We start from the raw sequence: 23,584 nt of genomic DNA on the forward strand, positions 1-23,584 counted from the left end.
ATAAAGGATCAATGACAGATATACTGAATGGTGCAGTAGGATTGAGTTTTACCTCACCATAGTAGCCAGGTTAAGTAACTATCTCAAAGTCATCAAGATTGTTTACTTTTTTTTGGTGGGTAAGGCAAACAGAAATTTATTCCACTTACATATTGAGAAGACCAACCCCATTGTTCTGAATTCCCATTTCACATGCTGCTTTCCAACTGTTGACTCCATTTCTCCTGGAAACTGTCCAAGGCTGAACTAGTTTGCAGCTTTAGCATCCAAAACTCAACACACTTAAAACTTCAGGTTATTCAAAACTTGGATGACCAAGTGCCTCCCCAACCCCCATTACTCATCACCCTTCTTTCACAGACCTACCTGTTCAACCAGCAACCAACACTCCAGCTTTGAAAATCTCACCCTTGCTTTCAAGTCCTCACAGTAGTTTCACCTTCCTGATCTCTGTAGTCTCCTCCAATCTGCAACACTACAAGATCTCACCACTCCTCCAATAGAACATTCCTGATGTTCTACTCATGCTGAGGAAGGATCACCAGATGTGAAATGTTAACTCTGATGTTTTTCCTTCGCAGATGCTGTCAGACCTGCTGAGCTTTTCCAGCAATGTATGTTTTTACTTCCTGATGTTCTATTACTTCAGCTGTCAGGATCCTGAGTAATTCCATCTTTGAAACATGCCATCCCTCTATTGTGATTTCCTCTTTTAAGATGCTCCTTGGCTTTCTTAGCCGAGCTTTTGGTCATCTGCCTAGTGTGGTCTTGCATCAAAATTTATTTGAAAACACGTATGTGAAGCACTTTTGAGGCATCTTACTGCATGGTTTATTGTACATTGATTTTTGATTTTCAGGGTTTTTAAGAATATGGTTATAGTATGTGCAGAGAATATTACAAGAAATAATTTAATGCATTTATAGAAATAAAAATCTTTTCCTCTCTGAAAATACAGTACTTAGCACAAAGCAGGCACACCACTATATCCCATACAAGAGACCCAACAATGTATTGTCACTGGTTTTAATGTGTAAATTTAAACCTCAAAATAATTTCTTAATCAGAAGAACTGTTTAGCTGCTGTTTATGGGTTTTGACATGTACAAAATGCCAAACAAAAGTCAAACATTCAAAAAACAGCAAGATGATTAGCAAGCTTTCTGAGATCATAAATAATCAGCAGCATGTACAACACATTTCTAAAGTGCAGATTGCAAAAACAATTCACACTCCTGGAATTTCAATTTAAGATCACAAACAAATCAGTGCCCAGTTCATTGAATCACAATGCATCCTTTCTGAGCTCTATAGTGAAACCTATTTTACACATAGTATGTATTTGAAAATATCAGAGATGGTAACTGCATTAAAACCTGGTTAACAGTTCATTTATACAGATATTGCACAACTCTGCAGATGATTAATCGGCCTTCCACGACCAGCACAGCTTTTGTTACACTTGATATCATCAGCACCCGTTCTAGTTAGGGCCATACTTTGCACCTGGAGATAGCACCTGGGTACACACAGGCCATTCAGTACCAGTTATAAATAAATTACTAACCCATTTTCTTGCAGTTACTGAATAAAGACTACACCACACAGAAGGAACAAAAAAAACATTATTCAATCATAAAAATGATTGAGCCTATTGCTTGGAGATCTTTGAAGCGTTTTCCAACTTGCCATGCTGTTTGGTGCTTGAGGCCATACTGAATGATGCTGGCAAAGGAGATGGTCCACTGTGTAATGCACCTCCACCACAATGAAAACTTCCCAACTTCCCATTAGTATCAAAGTTTCGATAACCAGTTTTTGAACAATCAGCATGGCTACTCGTACGTTGATCAGAATCACAGTTCTGATTTAGGCTGCTCGCACCAGTATTAGAAACATACTTTCCATGCGCAGCTCTTGAATCTAAATCCGCCCCAAAATGATGTGGGTGCCCAGATGCACTTGGAATACTCAAATGCCCACTGAACACCAGACTGGGCTTTGACTGCATGGCCTTCACTTTCTCATTCACTTCTTTCTTGAACTGACTGCAATGGTGAGATTTGCCTATGAGGGATACGTACTCATCAGTAATGCAAACTAAAACCTGAGGGAAGCTTTGCATAGTTTGCCTGCAGGCCTCCAGCATTTTTTCTGGCCCACTGCCTCCATCTAATCTAATTTTCTCACTGAGCAACGTCTGCTGCATTTGACTCACTAAACTCTCCATTGCAAATTTAGCCATCATCAGTTGCGATTGTTCACACTGGTCACTAGCTTTTGCCAGCTGGAGAACAGTTATTCCATCAAGATTTACCACCTCCACTTTTACATTATGTTTACAAAGCATAATCTTCCAATGATCTTCGTAAAACGCATTAATGTATGCAAAAATATCAGCATCCAGAACAACTGTAGTTTCATTCTCAAGTACATTAGGACACAAGACATCGTTGGCTCTGTCATTCAGTTTAGCTGCAGGCTTTTGCTGCTTGGTTTCACCCTCAGACGCACACCTTGTGAGCTTTCTTTCAGAGGTATTTACTGCAGATTTTGAAACTGAACTCGGGAGAGGAAATATTTGAAAGTCATTTATTCTTCTCTGAACATCTTTCCTCAAATCCTTCATTGCTGAGAAGGAACCCGCAACATGGAATCTTCCATCAGGGCATGCTGAAAACTGCAAGCTTTTATTCCTGCTTTCAAGCTCTCTTATTAGGTTGGTTGTCTCACCAAATATTGACAAGTCCAAATCAACTGAGACATCGGTAAAAATCTGTGAAAAGCAAAACATTTGATCTGTCATTTGTATTTATGATGGTTGGTGTGTGTGTGTGTGTGTGTGTGTGTGTGTGTGTGTGTGTCCATCTGTAATGTGTGCATGTGTATAAGAAAATACACCTGCACGTGATAGAATGAGGGAGGGCTGGGAACAGGGTTGAATCTGCTGATGGTGGGCTGTTAGGGAAGGGTATGCAGGTTACAGAGTTTGCAGGAGTTGATTTGGGGGTCTGAGAGGTATGTTGGGGATTAAGTTGAATAGTTAATCAGGAGTTAGACTAAACATTTATTACACTAACTTTTCCAGAGTAACCTTCACTTGACTGCAGTAGAACTCACCAAATTCGCTGACTTAAATGGAGGCTTTCAGAGAGTTTTAGGCAGACGGGAATTCTTTGACAGAATTTTAATTTCCTTTCAGGTCTGCTTTAATGGTGATTCTGTGGGTCCTCATGCACGGCTGCCATCTACACTTCAAAAACAACCATCTAGCCATCAGAAAATCTGGGCCAGGATCATAAATAGGACAACCAGGTATTTAAATGTAGCATATATTTTCACCTTTAAACAGTGTAGTGACATTATAGACATTTGTTCTAATTTATAGGTGTACAATAAGACTTCCTTGATCATTCCAAACTGTTTTTTATTATTTTTAACTCTGATTTATACATTACAGTTACAATTTCAATTACATAATCTGTATGTTCTTTTATCCTTTCTGCTGATAGAATTGGAAATTTTGAAACTCAGAATGCACCAGACTTGTTTATCATTCCAATGATAAAAGGAAATGTGGGTCACAGTTAAGGTTTTATCTGAGCAATGTAAAGACTCTGAACAGCAGTGTCATTTTAAATAAAAAGGGGCAAGAAAAACCGATGAAGTGATTCAGACATCACAAGAATTGGCTTGGATCAGCTGTACCAGACGTTTGTCTATAAAGTCCTGACATTTGCTGGGTAACACTTTCTACTCGGGAAATGCAGGACAGCATGTCGTGGTCATCTTCCAAATCTTAGTACTTTACATTCATTTCGACACATTTTGATCTTTGTAGACATATTAGTAACATAGGAACAGGAGTGGGCCATTCAGCATGTTCAGTCTGTTACACCATTCAATGAGAACATGGCTAATCTGTGGCCTAACTCCACATATCTGCCTTTGCCCTATATTAGAACATAGAGAAGAACTGCACAGTACAGTCCCTTCGGCCCACGATGTTGTGCCGTGGAATAATCCTAATCCAAAAATAAAATAACCTATCCTACATTCCCCTCAATTCACTGCTGTCCATGTGCATGTCCAGCAGTCGCTTAAATGTCACTAATGACTCTGCTTCCACGACTACCACTGGCAAACTATTCCATGCGCTCACAACTCTCTGGGTGAAGAACCTCCCTCTGACGTCTCCTCTATACTTTCCTCCTAACACCTTAAAACTATGACCCCTCGTGGCAGTCAATCCTGCCCTGGGGAAAAGTCTCTGGCTATCGACTCTATCCATGCCTCTAATTACCTTGTACACCTCGATCAGGTCACTTCTCTTCCTCCTTCTCTCCAGAGAGAAAAGTCCGAGCTCAGTCAACCTCTCCTCGTAAGACAAGCCCTCCAGTCCAGGCAGCATCCTGGTAAACCTCCTTTGCAACCTCTCCAAAGCCTCCACATCTTTCCTATAATAGGGCGACCAGAACTGGACACAATATTCCAAGTGTGGTCTCACCAGGGCCTTGTAGAGCCGCAGCATAACCTCGCAGCTCTTAAACTCGATCCCCCTGTTAATGAAAGCCAAAACACCATATGCTTTCTTAACAACCTTATCCACTTGGGTGGCAACTTTGAGGGAGCTATGCACTTGAACACCAAGATCCCGCTGTTCCACCACACTGCCGACAATCCTGCCTTTAATGCTATATTCAGCATTTAAGTTTGACCTTCCAAGATGCATCACTTTGCATTTATCCAGGTTGAACTCCATCTGCCACTTCTCAGCCCATCTCTGCATTCTGTCAATGTCTCGCTGAAGCCTGAAATAGCCCTCGATACTATCTACGGCACCTCCAACCTTTGTGTCATCAGCAAACATACTAGCCCACCCCTCAACCTCCTCATCCAAGTCATTTATAAAAACTACAAAGAGCAGAGGCCCAAGAACAGAGCCCTACGGGACACCACTCAGCACTGACCTCTAGGCAGAATACTCACTATCTACAACCACTCTCTGCCTCCTGCCAACCAATTCTGAATCCAGACAGTCAAATCACCCCGTATCCCATACCTCCTGACTTTATGAATGAGCCTGCCGTGGGGAACCTTATCAAATGCCTTGCTGAAGTCCATGTACACCATATCCACTGCTTGACCCTCACCAACCTGTCTCATGACTTCCTCAATATTCCCTAATACCTTTGCTTAACAAAGCTTCCTCTCTCTCAGAATTTCTCCGAATTTTCTTCTTCCCCCTACCCCCCAAAAGCTAGGGAGAGGCAAGCAACTGGACCCATTATGGGTTAAATGGAGTACGGATTATTTAACAAAGACAAGCAAATTTGCAATGGCGATACAAATACAGGACTTTACTGTATTCTCTCCATTATAAAATTAGAATTATTTTTGAACTCTGCTCTGTGATTTTAAAATCCTGTTAATTCTTGTCTGATCACAAATCCTGAAAAGTTCAGGAGTTCAGTATGCTGCTGCAGATAGCTTGAATGTCGACAGAGACGATTTTGAGAATGGTCATGGGGAAAATGGACCAAAACCTGATCAACCTGTTATAACTTTTCTCAATTTATCAGCTCGTAACATATCTCAAGTTACAAAGCTTCACATGCCAGACACTCCCAAAATTGAGACACGGATAAACAGAAAATGGAGTGGGAGGAGGCCATTCAGCCCTTAAAGCCTCCTCTGCCATTCATCATGGTCATGGCTGATCCTCTAATTCAGTTCCTGATTCCAGTTCTCTCCACATACCCTTTGATCCCTACAGTTCCAGAACTGTACGTAACTTCTTGAAAACATTTAATCTACTTTCTGCGGCAGACAATTCCACGGTCTCACCACTCTCTGGGTGAAGAAACTTCTCATTTCAGCTCTGAATAGCCTAACCCACACCTTTAGACTGTGATGCCTGATTCTGGATCCCTAGACATTGGGAAAATCTTGCATGTATTTATCCTGTTCAGTTTTTTTAGAATTTTATAGGTTTCTATGCGATTCGCAATTTTGGTCTGCAACTTGCTTAGCCCCAATTGTTATTCTGATTAACAATCTCTTTATATTTGTACTAGTGGGTCTTTCAGGATCTTTGGGCATAGCGTGATACCTGTAGAAAGGATACATTTTTAGGACTATCTGCTTTTGAAGGTCAGAAGGACGGAGACTAGAGGCAGAACAGAAATGAACATTACAACTTCATCCTGAAAGACTGGCTGGGAGTCATACTTAAATCATGTCATAACAATTTTTTTAAATTTTAAATTCCTCTCCTACAGCCTGCCAAAAACGTACGCATTATTTCAGAGGTTGTGGTACACAAAACACAAAGCCACATAACATTAGATAATGGTAATAGGTAGCAAAAGGAGGATGAAATGCACAAAATGTCAGAGCTGGTAACACAAAGCTGTAAGAACATTATAGAATGGGTGCCTGTTAAAAACAGGAAGCCAAGGTCATGGAGGGATTTGAATTCAAGGATGAGAATCTAACTTGAGGAGTTGGAAGAACCAGGAGCCAAGGTGTCTTAGGGAGCACACATAGCTGTGCACACTTACATAACTCTGTGAAACTTGCAATGGGTATTTCTTTGGGAGTTGTTTGTCTTCTAGCACTTGCTCCTTCTTTCCTAGCACACTGTTCACAACTTGAAAACAAAAGTTTGCATTTTTGGTCATTGAAAAACAGACTTTGGAAGATCACAACATTATTTCAATAATATCACAAGAATATAGGGAAAGCTTTGGCCAAGGAAGTAAAGAGGGAGCTAGGGTTCAGTTTTAAGCTACATTAATATTGAGTCAGACAGCACGGAAACAAGCCTTCAGTCCAACTCATCTGCAATATCTAGACATCCCAATCTGATCTAGTCCCACTTGCCAGCATTTGGCCCATATCCCTCTAAACCCTTCCTATTCATATACCCATCCAGATGCCTTTTAAATGTTGTAATTGTATCAGCCTCCACCACTTCCACTAGCAGTTCATTCCACACATGGGCCACACTCTGCGTGAACAAGTTACCCTTCGAGTTCTTTTTTAAAATCTTTCCGCTGTCAACTTACACCCATGTCCTCTAGTTTTGGACTCCCCCACTCTAGGAAAGAGACCTTGGTTTTTCATCCTGTCCATGCCCCTGATTATTTTATAAAGCTTCTGTAAGGTCACCTCTCAGATTCCAATGCTCCAGGGAAAAAAGTCACAGCCTATTCAGCCTCTACTTATAGCTCAAGCCCTCCAATCCCAGCAACATCCTTGCAAATCCTTCCTGCACCCTTTCCAATTTAATATTCTTCCCATAGCAGCGTGGGCAGAACTGTGCACAGTACTGCAAAAGTGGCCTCACCAACATCCTGTACAACTGCAATATCACATCCCAACTCATACACTCAATTTTCTGAGCAGTAAAGGCAAGCATACTAAATATCTGCTTCACTATCCTGTCTACCTACAATTCCATTTCAAGGACTGATTTTTTTTTTGGCACACCACTGCTTAGAGGCCTCCAGTCTGAAAAGCAACCAGTCCCTCTGTCTTCTTTAAGCTAATTCTTTACCCCTGGATCTCATGTGATCGAACCTTACAAATCAGTATACCTTAAGGAACCCTGTCAAACACTTTGCTGAAGTCCATATAGACGACATCTACCACTCTGTCTTCATCAATCTTCTTTGTCGCCTCTTCAAAAAACTCAATCAAATTAAAGAGACATGATTTCTCACACGCAAAGTCACGTTGACTATCCCTAACCAGTCCCTGCCTTTCCAAATACATGTAAATCCTGTCCCTCAAAATCCCCTCCAGCAACTTACCCAACACTGATATCGAGCTCACTGGTCTTTCCTTACAACCATTCTTAAATAATGGCTTAATATTAGCTGACCTCCAGTCCTCCAGCACCTCACCCATGGCTGTTGATGATACAAATATCTCAACAACAGTCTAACAGTCTCTTCTCTTGCTTTGCGCCAAGTTCTTGCAAACACCTGATCAGGTCCAGGGGATTTATCTACCTTTATACGTTTAAAGATCTCCAACACCTCCCCTTCTGTAATGCGAACTTTTTTCGATACATCACTATTTATTCCCCAAAGTTCCTAACATCCATTTACTTCTCCACATTAAATACAGACCCAAAATATTTGTGTCGTATCTCACCGGTCCCCTGTCTTTCCACACATTGACAGCTACGTTGATCCTTAAAGGGGCCCTAATTAGTCTTTTGCCCTAAATTTATTTAAAGCGCCTCTTGGTACACTCTTTAACTCTACTTGCCAACGCTATCTCATGTCCCCTTTTTGCCCTCCTGAGCTCTCTCAAGTACACTCCTACAGCCCCTACACCCATGTAGGAATTTATTCGACCCCAGCCATCCATACTTTATATAGGCCCCCTTCTTGACCAAAGCTTCAATTTCTCTAGTTATCCAGCATTCCTGACACCTAGTGAGTTTTGAAAAGATTTGTAGCTCAGGTCGAGGTTCTGGATTTGAGTTTGCTCACTGAGCTGGAAGGTTAGTTTTCAGACATTTCGTCACCATTCTAGGTAACATCATCAGTGAGCCTCCGACAAAGCGCTGGTATTATGTCCCGCTTTCTATTTATCTGTTTAGGTTTCCTTGGGTTGGTGATGTCATTTCCTGCGTTGGTGATGTCATTTCCTGTTCTTGTTCTCAGAGGATGGTAGATTTGCTCCAAATCAATGTGTTTGTTGACGGAGTTCCGGTTGGAATGCCATGCCTCTAGGAATTCTCGTGCATGTCTCTGGCTTGTCCTAGGATGGATGTGTTGTCCTTCCTCATCTGTATGTAAGGATACAAGTGATAGTGGGTCATGTCGTTTTGTGGCTAGTTGATGTTCATGTATCCTGGTGGCTAGCTTTCTGCCGGTTTGTCCAATGTAGTGTTTGTCACAGTTCTTGCAAGGCATTTTGTAGATGACGTTCGTTTTGTTTGTTGTCTGTATAGGGTCTTTTAAGTTCATTAGCTGCTGTTTTAGTGTGTTGGTGGGTTTGTGGGCTACCCTGATGCCAAGGGGTCCGAGTAGTCTGGCAGTCATTTCGGAAATGTCTTTGATGTAGGGGAGAGTTGTTATGGTTTCTGAGCCCGTTTTGTCTGTTTGTTTGGATTTATTGCCGAGGAATCGGCGGACTGTGTTCATAGGGTACCATGGGCCGATTCCTCAGCAATAAACCCAAACAAACAGATAAAACGGGCTCAGAAAGGCATCAGGGTAGCCCACAAGCCCACAAACACACTAAAACAGTAGCTAATGAACTTAAAAGACCCTATACAGACAACAAACAAAACAAACGTCATCTACAAAATGCCTTGCAAGAACTGTGACAAACGCTACATTGGACAAACTGGCAGAAAGCTAGCCACCAGGATACATGAACATCAACTAGCCACAAAACGACATGACCCACTATCACTCGTATCCTTACGTACAGATGAGGAAGGATACCACTTTGATTGGGACAACACATCCATCCTAGGACAAGCCAAACAGAGACATGCACGAGAATTCCTAGAAGCATGGCATTCCAACCGGAATTCCATCAACAAACACATTGATTTGGAGCCAATCTACCATCCCCTACCCAAGGAAACCTAACCAGATAAATAGAAAGCTCTCTCTGACCGAGAACACCCGTAACACAAACAGGAAGTCTATCCTTGAGCGGATAGACCCGTCTGGCCGCGACCAGGTGTACCTCCACTGCGCTCCGTCTGCAGGGGTGCTGAAGATGTCGAGCAGCTTGGCGTCCTTCACCGTGCTCATCAGGAATCTGGACGTGATATCCAGTTGACTCCCCCTACCCGCCGTCCCCACGCTGGATCTTCCATCTGCGTCGATGATGCAGTGGAAGTCTCCGCCTAGGATGACCGGCCTGGACGTAGCCAGCAGGGGTGGAAGCCGCTGCAGGATGGCCAACCGCTCATTCCGTAACGCTGGGGCGAACATGTTGATCAGCCTCAGGAGAGCGTTCCTGTAGGTAACATCAGCCACTAGGAGGCGCCCCCTCCCCACCACCTCCTGAACTTGAGAGATGGTGAAGTCGCGCCCCCGCAGCAGAACAGCTAAACCCAAGGAGCAACAGTCGTTACCCCCCGACCAGATTGAAGGCCCACAGGTCCAAGTGCCGGACCATTTCCCGTACCTGCTGAGGTGCGGTATCCCGCACTCCTGCAGAAACAGGAGGTCCGTCTTGATGGTGGTAGGTAGGCCAACGTGGATACACATCTTGCGGTGGACTTGACGCTGTGCACATTAATGCTCGCAACTCGTACCCCCATTGTGGGCAGTGACCGCAGTACCCTCCCCAAGTCTAAGATCCAGCCCCTCCATCTGTCCCTTCATGCCCATTGCCCGGGCTAACTGCTGGATGCTGTCCGGGCTCAGGAAACCGTCCGTGCTGCCCTCTGGGTGGCATTCCCCTGTCGGGGGTACGAAGGCAGGAGAGTCCGGCTCTGGGTGAGGCTGGGGACGCGCTGTTTCCTCCTTCCCGCCTGGAAGTTCCGGGGGCCCTCCAGGGCCCCAGCAGCACGCGAACCGGGTGTCGGAGTGAGCCTCAGGACGCCTCCCGTCACCTGGAAGCAGGGTGCTGCTTTCCTTCTCCCTTGAGATCTTTAGCTTTTGCTTCGGGCGGGCCCTCTCCGAATCTCCCTCGTCAGAGGAGCTCTTATAGCCCCCCTGTAGCTGCCTCTTCCCACCTGATAGTTGCGGTTCCTGGGCCCGTCAACGCACCTTCCTCTTCGCTTTCCGGACCGTTGTCCAGTCCCCTGGGTTGCCTGTCACCGCCTCCGTTGACTCCGGGTTGTCGGGGACGGGGTGTAGCGGAGTCTGGAGGGGCGCTGTGCTGGCATCGGGCCCACCCTGCGGGGCTGGGCCCTCCTGCATAACCTGGCCCTCCTGCTCATTAGTGGGGTCCTTGCAGGGCCCTGGTGCCTTCCTCTCCTCCGGGGGGGCTGGCCCCGCATTGCCCCTGCCGGCGGCCTGGGCGTAGGTGGTGCCCCGCTGTGGGCATGCCCTATAGAGGTGGCCCACTTCCCTGCAAAGGTTGCAGCTTTTTTCTTGTGGGCAATCCTATGCAAGGTGTCCCTCCTCCCTGCAGTTCCTGCACATGGTGGCTTTGCAGTCGGCCGCCACGTGACCTGACCTACCACAGGCATGGCAGACTTTAGGTTGCCCTGCGTTGGTCAGGTAACCCTTGCTCCCGCCGATCGCGAAGCTGGACGGTGAGTGTACGACATTCCCGTCTGCGCCCATCCTCAGCGTCACCTTGACCTGCCTCTTATTTGTCCAGGTTCCAAAGAGGTCCATGATGTCAGTTAGGTCCCGTTCCACCTTCATGCACCTTCCGAGGAAGGTCAGGACATCAACTGCTGGGTGGGGGGGGGGGAGGAGACGGGGGGGGGCGGGGGAGGGGAGGAGACGGGGGGGGGCGGGGGAGGGGAGGAGAGGAGACGGGGGGGGGGAGGGGAGGAGACGGGGGGGCGGGGGAGGAGAGGAGACGGGGGGGGCGGGGGAGGGGAGGAGAGGAGACGGGGGGGGCGGGGGAGGGGAGGAGACGGGGGGGGCGGGGGAGGGGAGGAGAGGAGACGGGGGGGGCGGGGGAGGGGAGGAGACGGGGGGGGCGGGGGAGGGGAGGAGACGGGGGGGCGGGGGAGGGGAGGAGACGGGGGGGCGGGGGAGGGGAGGAGACGGGGGGGACGGGGGAGGGGAGGAGACGGAGGAGACGGGGGGGACGGGGGAGGGGAGGAGACGGGGGGGACGGGGGAGGGGAGGAGACGGGGGGGCGGGGGAGGGGAGGAGACGGGGGGGCGGGGGAGGGGAGGAGACGGGGGGGCGGGGGAGGAGAGGAGACGGGGGGGGCGGGGGAGGGGAGGAGAGGAGACGGGGGGGGCGGGGGAGGGGAGGAGAGGAGACGGGGGGGGCGGGGGAGGGGAGGAGAGGAGACGGGGGGGCGGGGGAGGGGAGGAGACGGGGGGGGCGGGGGAGGGGAGGAGACGGGGGGGGCGGGGGAGGGGAGGAGACGGGGGGGCGGGGGAGGGGAGGAGACGGGGGGGACGGGGGAGGGGAGGAGACGGGGGGGACGGGGGAGGGGAGGAGACGGGGGGGACGGGGGAGGGGAGGAGACGGGGGGGACGGGGGAGGGGAGGAGACGGGGGGGACGGGGGAGGGGAGGAGACGGGGGGGACGGCGGAGGGGAGGAGACGGGGGGGCGGGGGAGGGGAGGAGACGGGGGGGCGGGGGAGGGGAGGAGACGGGGGGGCGGGGGAGGGGAGGAGACGGGGGGGCGGGGGAGGGGAGGAGACGGGGGGGCGGGGGAGGGGAGGAGACGGGGGGGCGGGGGAGGGGAGGAGACGGGGGGGCGGGGGAGGGGAGGAGACGGGGGGGCGGGGGAGGGGAGGAGACGGGGGGGCGGGGGAGGGGAGGAGACGGGGGGGCGGGGGAGGGGAGGAGACGGGGGGGCGGGGGAGGGGAGGAGACGGGGGGGCGGGGGAGGGGAGGAGACGGGGGGGCGGGGGAGGGGAGGAGACGGGGGGGCGGGGGAGGGGAGGAGACGGGGGGGCGGGGGAGGGGAGGAGACGGGGGGGCGGGGGAGGGGAGGAGACGGGGGGGCGGGGGAGGGGAGGAGACGGGGGGGCGGGGGAGGGGAGGAGACGGGGGGGCGGGGGAGGGGAGGAGACGGGGGGGCGGGGGAGGGGAGGAGACGGGGGGGCGGGGGAGGGGAGGAGACGGGGGGGCGGGGGAGGGGAGGAGACGGGGGGGCGGGGGAGGGGAGGAGACGGGGGGGCGGGGGAGGGGAGGAGACGGGGGGGCGGGGGAGGGGAGGAGACGGGGGGGCGGGGGAGGGGAGGAGACGGGGGGGCGGGGGAGGGGAGGAGACGGGGGGGCGGGGGAGGGGAGGAGACGGGGGGGCGGGGGAGGGGAGGAGACGGGGGGGCGGGGGAGGGGAGGAGACGGGGGGGCGGGGGAGGGGAGGAGACGGGGGGGCGGGGGAGGGGAGGAGACGGGGGGGCGGGGGAGGGGAGGAGACGGGGGGGCGGGGGAGGGGAGGAGACGGGGGGGCGGGGGAGGGGAGGAGACGGGGGGGCGGGGGAGGGGAGGAGACGGGGGGGCGGGGGAGGGGAGGAGACGGGGGGGCGGGGGAGGGGAGGAGACGGGGGGGCGGGGGAGGGGAGGAGACGGGGGGGCGGGGGAGGGGAGGAGACGGGGGGGCGGGGGAGGGGAGGAGACGGGGGGGCGGGGGAGGGGAGGAGACGGGGGGGCGGGGGAGGGGAGGAGACGGGGGGGCGGGGGAGGGGAGGAGACGGGGGGGCGGGGGAGGGGAGGAGACGGGGGGGCGGGGGAGTACATGGCGGTGGAAATTGCCATCCTTAGTTGGTTTGGCCTACATGTGACCCCAGCCCCACAGGAATGTGGTTGCCTCTTAACTGCTCTCTGGGCAATTAGGGATGGGTAATATATGCTGCTTAACTAGCGATGCCCCTAATCCCAAGGGAAAAAAAAACTGTAAACAAAATAAACCATTCGATACATTCAAGGAAAGAGCAAATCATCCTTTTATCCACAAATACATTATATACCTAAGCTTACAACATCAATTATGCACTGTGAGGGAAATTTACTTTGACTTTTGTCGGCAGCACCATGAATAACTAATCCGTGTCTTGGAGGTGTGTAAGATTTTCCTTGACTCACGGTTTTGGAAACATACCTTCCTCCTTTTCAAAGACGATATAAGCAATACCAGGATCACTGGTAGGATAGGAGACAAATTCCACCTCTCCACCACCATTCTTTGGCCTCAAAAAATGAATGGTGAGTTTGTCAATCATCACATTTATGGGAAGAACGTCTTCAGGAAAGCCTGATACAGCAATGGTCCTCTCTCCCAGGTTTGATTCCATTCCCTCAAGAGCTCTGGGCACTGCAAAGAAACAAGAAACCTGTAATTCAATATAATGTGTAAATCTGGTCATTTCGGGGTTTGCCTCCAACAAATTAACATCTGTTGCAATCTCACCTATACTTTTCATTTAAACACACCATTCATTAAGGTTTTGTGGTAGTCAGAACCGAGAATAAATCTGACTACGGGAGAGATAACTGTTAGATACTTCTGACCCACGATTTAAATAGATACTTTGTGCCTGTATGGTTTACACTACAATATTCTTCAGAAACATGAACAAATTTCTTAAATATCCTGGTCATACTGAAGTGATTTTCTTGGCTCTTATGTTGGGCAGTAAGGTATGGATAAGTCAGATCAATTTTGAAGACATTCTAGTAAACCACAAGCAGACAAGGCACACCCTAAGCCCCGATCACAAAGTTTGTTCAAGGTTGCTCACGGTGATAATGCACAACCACATTCCTGACCAACTTCAAGGTGAATTTGGAATCTCATATCATTGACTGTCTAGTTCTACACAAATAAATACCACCAATTCCCACAACACTCCATTCCCCAAATATTACATTTCCAGTGACTCAGAAATTCACATCTTTTCAGCTTCAGGCTTTTCCAATGTTCTGCTTAATAGTGAATGCTCTGAAACTACCCTGATTCGTAGTGTCTGAAGTCACATGACACAAGGTTGTAGTCCAATGGGTTTATTTGAATCACAAGCTTTCGGGGCACTGCTCCTTCATCAGGGGAAACCTGTTGGACTATAACCTGGTGTAGTATGACTTCTAACTTTGCTCACTCAGATCAACACCATCACCTCCACATTTTGATTCATACTGGACAACCAGCCACACAAACCCAGTCCTGGCAAAGGGTTTTGGCACAAAATGTTGACTTTCCTGCTCCTCAGATGCTGTGCTTTTCCAGCTTCACATCTATTGACTCTGGCTTCCAGCATCTGCAGCCCTTCCTGTCTCCAAGTCACAAAAACCCACTCACCTGATCATTTCCAAACTCTATTGCCTCCCAGTTCCCCAATGCACAGGCTTTTAAAACCATCATGTGTAACTTCAAATTCTTCCATCATCTAATCAACATATGACATTGAAACCTCAAGTCCAACACTGGTCAAGACAGAATGTCCAGTTATCTCTTTGACAATGCCTTGCCAGTTCTAAAAAGTCCCTCTTAATTCTTCTTACCTATAAGCCCAATTTGTTTTGTGTAGATTGAAGTAATTTGCTACACTAAGCAAACTACATCAATGCAAATTATCATTGCCATTCCAGCTGAATAAAATTTGAAAAGTCAGGTGGGCAAAGTTAACCTAGGTGATGAGGTGAAGAATTGTTTTCAGGATAGTTTCTTTTTGGAGCAGCACATTCTGGAGCTGACCATTGAGCAGATTATACTCGGCCTGGTTTATGCAATGAGATATAGTTAATTAACAACCTCACAGTGAAGGTGCCCCTAGGTCAAACATAACAAGATTGAATTTTATACTTAATTCAAGGGAAAGACAAGTGGGTCCAGGACTATTTTTTTTTAAAATTAAGTATGGACAACTATGAGGACAACATTGAATACAGTAGGTTGGCAAATTACAATAAAGGATTTGTTGATGCAAATGCGGTAAGTGATATTAAGGGAATATTTCAGCATACACATATACAATTACCACAAAATCATTTACAATGACACTCAAATTCCCCACCATATCATCCAATTGTTACTTAAATAGTTCCTGCATATCCATATTTGACTACTGTCTTGAATGAAAGATAATAATGGAGAAAGAAAATCACTAATTAAAACAAAATCTTTAGCACCTCATGTCATGTCTCCCTTCTCTAAAGAGTAATATAGTCACTGTTTGAGGGAACCTAATAAAATATTACTTAACAATAGGTTCAGTAGAAGGTTATAGCATCAAGGAGGCCAGTACGTTTGTGCCACTCCTCTACAAGCGTTGCTCATATGGTCACATTCTGTCTTTTTTCAAAAATGTTGCATTTATACAGCAGAGATAATGGGAACTGCAGATGCTGGAGAATCCAAGATAACAAAAAGTGTGGAGCTGGATGAACACAGCAGGCCAAGCAGCACATCTGCCATAATCAGTGGACGTTTCAAAGCATTTCACTGCCCATTCATTACATTTGAAAACTAAATATTGTCACAGTGTGAGTTGCACAGCAACCAGTTTCTAAAAAGCAAGCTCCTGCAAGCAGCAATTTCATGATGATCTGACAATCTTTTTCTTAATGACATTAATTGAGGGATTGATGTTGGCAAGAACACCAGGGATAAGTACGATGCACACGTTTTAAAATCATGTACTGAGATCTTTAACATTCATATGAGACTAGGTGGGGCCTTGGTTTCACAGTTCATTCAAAAATAATGACATCTCCATATAGTGTAAGTCTCTTTTTTTTGTGTTCCTGTCTCTCGAGTCGGACTTGAACCCATAACTTTAGACCGACAGTTAACAGGAGCGTGAAGCTCGGCACTTAAAATGTTAATTTCCCAGTTTCGGATCAACAGTTGAAATTTTCCCGAAGAAAAGCCTCACAGAATGGACTAATCGGGTAGCAGCTGTTGAAAAGAGACAGCACCACGGTGATGGGCCGAGGTCCCGATTAGAATATGTAATATTTATTTTTTTGCCACTGGGCCAAAGTACAGTGAAGAAACAAAACCGAAACCAAAATCAAAAATCGACGGTGCAACTGAAAACTCAAATTGTTTCCATAAAGTCGCCGCGTAAACAACGTAGAATCTATCCGAAAATTGCAAAGGAGTTTTACATCCGACTAAAATCCATTTACTTCAGTGTTTTTGTTTTAAAGGTTCTGCATTTGGCTCCGTTGAACCTGGATGGTCGCCGTCTGTCCCGGACCTGCACACAGACACTACCTTCTACGCACCGCCCTCGCTTACAAATGCAAGCAGTTCCCCGAGCTATCAGCAGAATCCCACTGCAACTCAGTCACATTACAGTCGCTGCTTCAACCTTCTTCATTGCTGCGTTGAAGGGAAGCAGCGCCGTGCAGGCTGGGACAAGCAACCGTGCAGTTTTTTTAATTACAGGAAGCAGTGAGGACTGCGAAAGAGAAGGACGCCAGTGTTCGCCAGTATTGCAGTAACACTGCCAACAAATTCCTGCCGAAGAAATTGACTAGATCTTACCCCTGTCAGAGACCCTCCTTGTCCAACCGATGCCTTACTCAAACAAGATCACGTCTCTAATTCCACCCCCCCCGAGGTAATGAAAGGGCCTCCATGACCTGAAACGTTAATTATTTCTCTGTGTCTGACCTGATGAGTGTTTGCAGCATTTTCTGTTTTCATTTCAGGTTCCAGGTATACTTTGCTGTTGCCGTTTAGTGTTTAATTGTGTTCAGTTTGTACTCTTAAGTTTTAAATGTCTCACCCCGTTCTTCCAGTGGAGCTGGAAAAGGAGATTCAGCCGCTCGAGCCTGCTCCACTATGTAACACTCTTGGTTGATCTCATCTCATCTCAGCTCCACTTTCTTGCCCACTGCCCATAACCCTTGTCGCCTGTGACTAATGTCGTGCTCTCTATGGTAGTGAATTGCACAATTTAGGCATTGTCAGATTGGCAGATGTGAATGAGTAGCCGTGGGACTCAAAACTAGGTTGGTATGGGTCACACCAAAACCTGTCCACAGTAGGCAAGCCACTTACCAGGAGTGTAAGGGAATACATTCTACTTGCCTGGATCTTTGCAGAACCAGCAATATTCAAAATGTTCAAAGCCATCCAGGACAAAGCAGCCCATTTAATAAGCACCCTGTCTACCCCTTTCAGCACACAACCCCTTTATCATCGATGCAGAGTGTTACCATCTACACAATGCACGACAGCAATTCACCAAAGTTGCTTCAACAGCACCTGCTGGATGTGAAACCTGTATCTCCCAGAAGGTCAAGGGCTGCAGACACATGGGAACACCACCCCCCTGCAAGTTTCCCTCCAAGTCATACACCATCCTGACCTGTTACATTGTCGTTCCTTCACTGTCACAAGATCAAAATCCTGGTACTGCCTTCAAAGCATTGCTCTGTGTACCTATTCTCTTTTTGACTGCAGCATTTCAAGACAGTTCACCTCCATCTTCTCAAGGGGAAATAGGGAAAAACAATAAATGCTGATGTAACCAGCAATGCTCCCGTCTCATGAGCAAATGAACCATTTTGGACCTATTGTGACCTCCAGGGCAAATGGGACTCATCTGAACCTTCTAGCCCAGTTATACATACGCCAGAGTACAAGTCCATAGATCCTGTAAGGTGTCAGTACAGGCACATAGGATAGTGAAAAAGGCATATGGAATGCTTGCTTACATTTGCCAGGTTGTAGAATATAGACACAGGGAACTCTTGTTTAAACCTTGTTAGAGCATTGGTTATGCCACAGGAGGAATAGTGTGTGCAATTCTGATCACTGCACATTTGGAAGCATGTAATTGTACAGATGGTGTAGAGGAGATTCACCAGGATGTTGCCTGGAATGGAAAGTCTCAGTTATGAGGCGAGACCTACCTCATATTTGAAGGCTGGGTTTGTTTTCCCTGGAGTAGGGGAGACTAAGTATGAATTAGAGATAATGGGAACTGAAGATGCTGGAGAGAATGAGATAACAAAGTGTGGAGCTGGGTGAACACAGCAGGCCAAGCAGCATCTTAGGCGCAGGAAAGCTGACATTTCGGGCCTAGACCTTTCATCAGAAAAGCGGATGGGGAGAGGATTCGGAAATAAATGGGGAGAGAGGGGCAGTTGGACCGAAGATGGATAGAGGAGAAGATAGGTGGAGAGGGGAGTATAGGTGGGGAGGTAGGGAGGGAACAGGTCAAGGGGGCGGGATGAGGTGTAGGAAATGGAGGCGCGGCTTGAGGTGGGAGTAGGGGATAGGTGAGAGGAAGAACAGGTGAGGGAGGCAGGGACGAGCTGGGCTGGTTTTGGGATGCAGTGGGGGAGGGAGAGATTTTGAAGCTTGTGAAATTATGGCACTGCAGGAGGCCGAGGATGAACATGTTGTCTAAGGAATGGGAGGGGGAGTTAAAATAGTTCGCGACTGGGAGGTGCATTTGTTTATTGCGAACCGAGCATAGGTGTTCTGCAAAGCAGTCCCCCAGCCTCTGCTTGGTTTCCCCAATGTAAAGGAAGCCACAACGTGTACAGTGGATGCAGTATACCACATTGGCGGATGTGCAGGTGAACATCTGCTTGATGTGGAAAGTCATCTTGGGGCCTGGGATGGGGGTGAGGGAGGAGGTGTGGGGGCAAGTGTAGCACTTCCTACGGTTGCAGTGGAAAGTGCTGGGTGTGGTGAGGTTGGCGGGGAGTGTGAAGCAGACAAGGGAGTCCCAGAGAGTGGTTTCTCCGTAAGGCAGAAAAGGGTGGGCATGGTAAAATGTCTTTAGTGGTGGGGTTGGATTGTAGATGGCAGAAGTGTCGGAAGATGATGCGTTGGAACTGGAGGTTGGTGGGGTGGTATGCGGGGTTCTCTTTTCATTGTTATTGCGGGGACGGAGTGTGAGGGATGAGGTGCGGGAGACACGGTCAAGGGCATTCTTGACCACCGCGGGGGGAAGTTGCGGTCCTTGAAGAACGAGGACATCTGGGATGTGCGGGAATGGAATGCCTCATTCTGGGAGCAGATGCAGCAGAGGCGAAGGAATTGGAAATAGGGGATGGAATTTTTGCAGGAAGGTGGATGGGAGGAGCTGTATTCTAGGTAGCTGTGGGAGTCAGTGGCCTTGAAATGGACTTCGGTTTCTAGGTAGTTGCCTGAGATAGAGACAGAGAGGTCCAGGAAGGTGAGGGATGTGTTGGAGATGGTCCAGGTGAACTTGAGGTTGGGGTGGAAGGTATTGGTGAAGTGGATGAACTGTTCAAGCTCCTCTTGGCAGCATGAGGCGGCGCTGATACAGTCATCAATGTAATGGAGGAATAGTGGGGTTTAGGACCAGTGTAGGTGCGGAAGAGGGACTGTTCCATGTACCTACAGAGAGGCAGGCATAGCTTGGGCCCATGGTCAGATTGAGATATACAAACTTATCACAGACACAGTACATCATGAAAATCCTTTCTCCATGATAGGCATATCTGAGCCAGAGGGCATGTTTAAAATGAGGAGTAAGTAGTTTAGAGTGGATCTGAGGAAAAAAAATTCACCCAGAGTATGATAGAAATATGAAATGAGCTGTCTGAGAACATATTGGAGGCAGGTACTCTCACAACATTTAAGAAGCATCTGGATGTGCACGTACCATACCAGGGCAAAGTGGGCTGTGGACCAAATGCAGGTAAATTGGATTAGTGTGATATGGTGTTTGTTGGTTGGCACTGACATTGTGGAAGGGCCTGTTTCTATGTATGATTCTGTGACTCTGCCAAAAGACCCATGCCCAAATGTTCAAGTTGTTTGTTATTTACAATGAAATAAATGGTGCTTTGACATGGTTTTATGGATTTACATTCATAAAGAAAAGGGCCTCTCATTTGGCACTAACAACTAAAAAGACATATTTGCTATTAGTTATCAATGCACTAAACATGAACCATTGCCTGCAATGTTAACAAAGAGTGTTGCCAAATAACATGTAATTGATTAGCCAGATCTTTGTAATTTCACATCTTCAGGGATGATTAAATATTGGTTAAGCTTACTATCAGTTTGATTGCCAAGTAGAAAGCTCTGGTTAGACCACACTTGGAGGATTTGATTGGACTTTATCTTCATAAGGAAGCGTTGGCCTTGGAGGAAGTGTAGTATTCGTTTATCAGAATGATTTCATGGACACAGCAAGTTGCAAGGAGACATTGAACAAATTGTCAACGTATTCCTTGGCGAAGGTGTGATTCAGTCAAAGTCTTCATGATATTAAGATGGACAGATATGGCAGATAGATTTAAACCATTTCTACTAGTTAGCAAGCCAGGGACAAAGGAGAATAGTTTAAGAATTAGAGTTAGTCCTTTCAGGAATGACACCAAGAAGCATTTCTTCACACAAAGGGCGACAGAAACAATAAAAAGCAATTGATGCCAGAGCAATTATTGATTTTAAAACTGTAATTCCACTTTGAGGAAATTGGGGATAAATTTACAAAATAAGGAGACATTCATTTAAAACTGAGTTGTAGAAGAATTTCATCTTTCCAAGGTTAGCAAATGTCTGGAATTCGCTAACACAGACAGTTATGGAGACTAGATCACTAAAAGTAATCAGAGGTAAATAAATTTTTGAAATATGCAGGAGTTGAGATCTAGCACAGATCAGCTATGATCTGATAGAATGGCAGGGAAATCTTGAGAGGCTGAAAGGCCTATATCTTCTCCTATTTCTTATATTCTCAATAGATTTTTGCTGACAAAATCTTGTAAGGGGCATGGGCAAGGGGGTTTATTTGGAGTTAGATAACAGATCAACCAAAATAGTTTGTGAACGTGGAAGAACATTGCAGAGTGAAAGCCCTTTTCCTGATAAATGATTCAGTGATCACTGAAAACAAAAGATGCTGGAGATCACAGTGGATCAGGCAGCATCTATGGAGAGAGAGCAAGTTAATGTTTCAAGTTTAGATGAGTCTTCATCAGAGCTTAGGAGAGGGTGCAGAGGAGGTTCACCAGGATGTTGCCTGGTATGGAGGGTGCTAGCTATGAAGAGAGGTTGAGTAGATTAGGATTATTTTCATTAGAAAGACGGAGATTGAGGAGGGACCTGACTGAGGTCTACAAAATCATGAGGGGTATAGACAGGGTGGATAGCAAAAAGCTTTTTCCCCGAGTGGAGGACTCAATTACTAGGGGTCATGAGTTCAAAGTGAGAGGAGGAAAGTTTAAGGGAGATATGCGTGGAAAGTTCCTTACGCAGAGGGTGGTGGGTGCCTGGAATGCGTTGCTAGCGGCGGTGGTAGACGCAGACACGTTGTCTTTTAAGATATATTTGGGCAGGTACATGGATGGGCAGGGAGCAAATGGACACAGACCGTTAGAAAATAGATGACAGGTTAGACAGAGGATCTTGATCGGCGCAGGCTTGGAGGGCTGAAGGGCCTGTTTCTGTGCTGTAGGTTTCTTTGTTTTGTTTCTTATATGAAGTGTGGAGGGGGCAGCAGTTATGGATTACAGGAGTGCTGGGAGAGAAAGGCTCTTGATAGTGCAGATTAAGTGAACAGAATATGAGAATGACAGAACAATGATGTGCCTAACTGCCACACTAAAAGAACAAACAGTCCCGCTAGAGTTGGGGGAGAAGAGAGAGGACATAGTAACAGAGAATGCAACAAGGAGAGCTAAAGGGAAGAGAAGAAATGGTAGGTGTTGAACTCAACATCAAGTCCAGAAGGTTGTGAAGTGCCTATCCGAAGATGAGATGTTGTTCCTCCAGTGTAGGCTGTGATTCACTGGAGCATTGCAGCATGCCGAGAACTGACAAGTCGGCATGTGAGCAAGATGCTGTGTTAAAATGATCGGCTACAGGAAGGTCGAGGTTCTACTTGCACGAGGACATGTTCTGAAAAGTGGTCACCCAGTGCGTGTTTGGTTTCTCCAGAGTGGGCTACCTTGGGTGCAGTGAATGCATTGGAGCAGATTGGAAAGACTGTTTAGGCCCTAGGAGAGTGAGCAAGGAGGAGATGAAGGGGCAGGTGTTGCATCTTCTGCAGTTACTTGGGAAGATGCTGTAGGAGGGGAGGCTGGTGTTGGTGGTCGACGAACAAACTAAAATGTTCCATAAGGACCACTCCCTGTGAAATGCAGACAGAGGGAGTGAAGGAAAATGTGCTGATAGTGGTGTTGATCACACTCACATCTGGATTTATCAGATTCCAGGTTCAAGTTCTAACCCAAGACTTAAAACACTAGCGTCAAGCTGACACTTCAGTGCCACACAGAGAGTGTTACAGTATCAGAGATGCTGTTTGTCAGATGAAATGTTTAACATGCAAAGGTACCATGTGCCTGTTCGAGTGTAAAAGATGAAAAAGATTTATTTCAAAGAACTGGGGATTTTCCCAATGCCATGGCCAATACTTAATCCCTCAATCAATATTGTTGAAAACAGATTATCCGGTCACTATTGCATTGCTTTTAGGAATTTACTGTGAACATGTTGGCTGTCATGTTTTCTATATTTTACAGTGACTACATTTCAGAGGTACTTCATCAGCTGTGTTTTATGATGTCCAATTGTCATGAGAAGCACTTTATGATTGCAAGTTTTGTTCTTTCTTCCCATTTTCCTACACTCAAACATTTAAATCAATATATTCTAAGCTGCTTATGAACATGAAATATGCCAGACATCATTTTTGCCCTGGATTTGTCATCAGTGTGTTATTCCCAACATTATGCCTGGTTATAGTCCAACAGATTTATTTGAAATCACAAGCTTTGTGACCACTGCTCCTTCGTCAGGTGAAGTGCGGGGATGCGCATAAGCACAGAATATATTGACAGAGTGATAATAGCAAGAAAATTCCAGGTAATTAAGATGTATCAACAGATATGTGCAATTGAGAGTGGGGTGTCAATTAATCAGTTCATACTCATTCCCTTTACTTGCTATTCAGCTGTTGACACTTTACTCACACCATTAACACTTTTGATCACCTGTGAAGATT

The 23,584-nt window shown here is 47.2% G+C and overlaps 2 protein-coding genes across 7 annotated transcripts in view; one reads left to right on the top strand and one right to left on the bottom strand.

Moving 5' to 3' along the window:
- Positions 1-858: 858 nt before the first annotated feature.
- LOC125454279 (RNA-binding protein 43-like) lies at positions 859-17,484 on the bottom strand. Of its 6 annotated transcripts, none has more exons than XM_059647477.1 (4): positions 17,366-17,484; positions 13,732-13,944; positions 6,564-6,652; positions 859-2,776 (listed from the first exon to the last, which is right to left on the bottom strand). In XM_059647477.1, the coding sequence occupies exons 2-4, from the start codon at positions 13,922-13,924 to the stop codon at positions 1,652-1,654; spliced, it is 1,407 nt and encodes a 468-aa protein (XP_059503460.1). In that variant the 5' UTR covers positions 13,925-13,944; positions 17,366-17,484; the 3' UTR covers positions 859-1,651. The 6 variants fall into 6 exon arrangements, with proteins under 6 accessions (XP_059503460.1, XP_059503461.1, XP_059503458.1 ...); XM_059647478.1 differs by having other exon boundaries at positions 17,251-17,367; XM_059647475.1 differs by lacking the exon at positions 17,366-17,484 and adding an exon at positions 16,873-16,971.
- The window catches only part of parp14rs3 (poly(ADP-ribose) polymerase family member 14-related sequence 3), a 132,927-nt gene continuing 126,164 nt past the window's right edge, over positions 16,822-23,584 (top strand). Inside the window, exon 1 of the mRNA XM_048534287.2 lies at positions 16,822-17,197. The gene's annotated coding sequence lies outside the window, so the exon portion shown is untranslated. The remainder of the gene's footprint in view (positions 17,198-23,584) is intronic.

The sequence above is a fragment of the Stegostoma tigrinum genome, chromosome 7 (genome assembly GCF_030684315.1).
Source record: "Stegostoma tigrinum isolate sSteTig4 chromosome 7, sSteTig4.hap1, whole genome shotgun sequence".
Taxonomy (NCBI): Eukaryota; Metazoa; Chordata; class Chondrichthyes; order Orectolobiformes; family Stegostomatidae; genus Stegostoma; species Stegostoma tigrinum.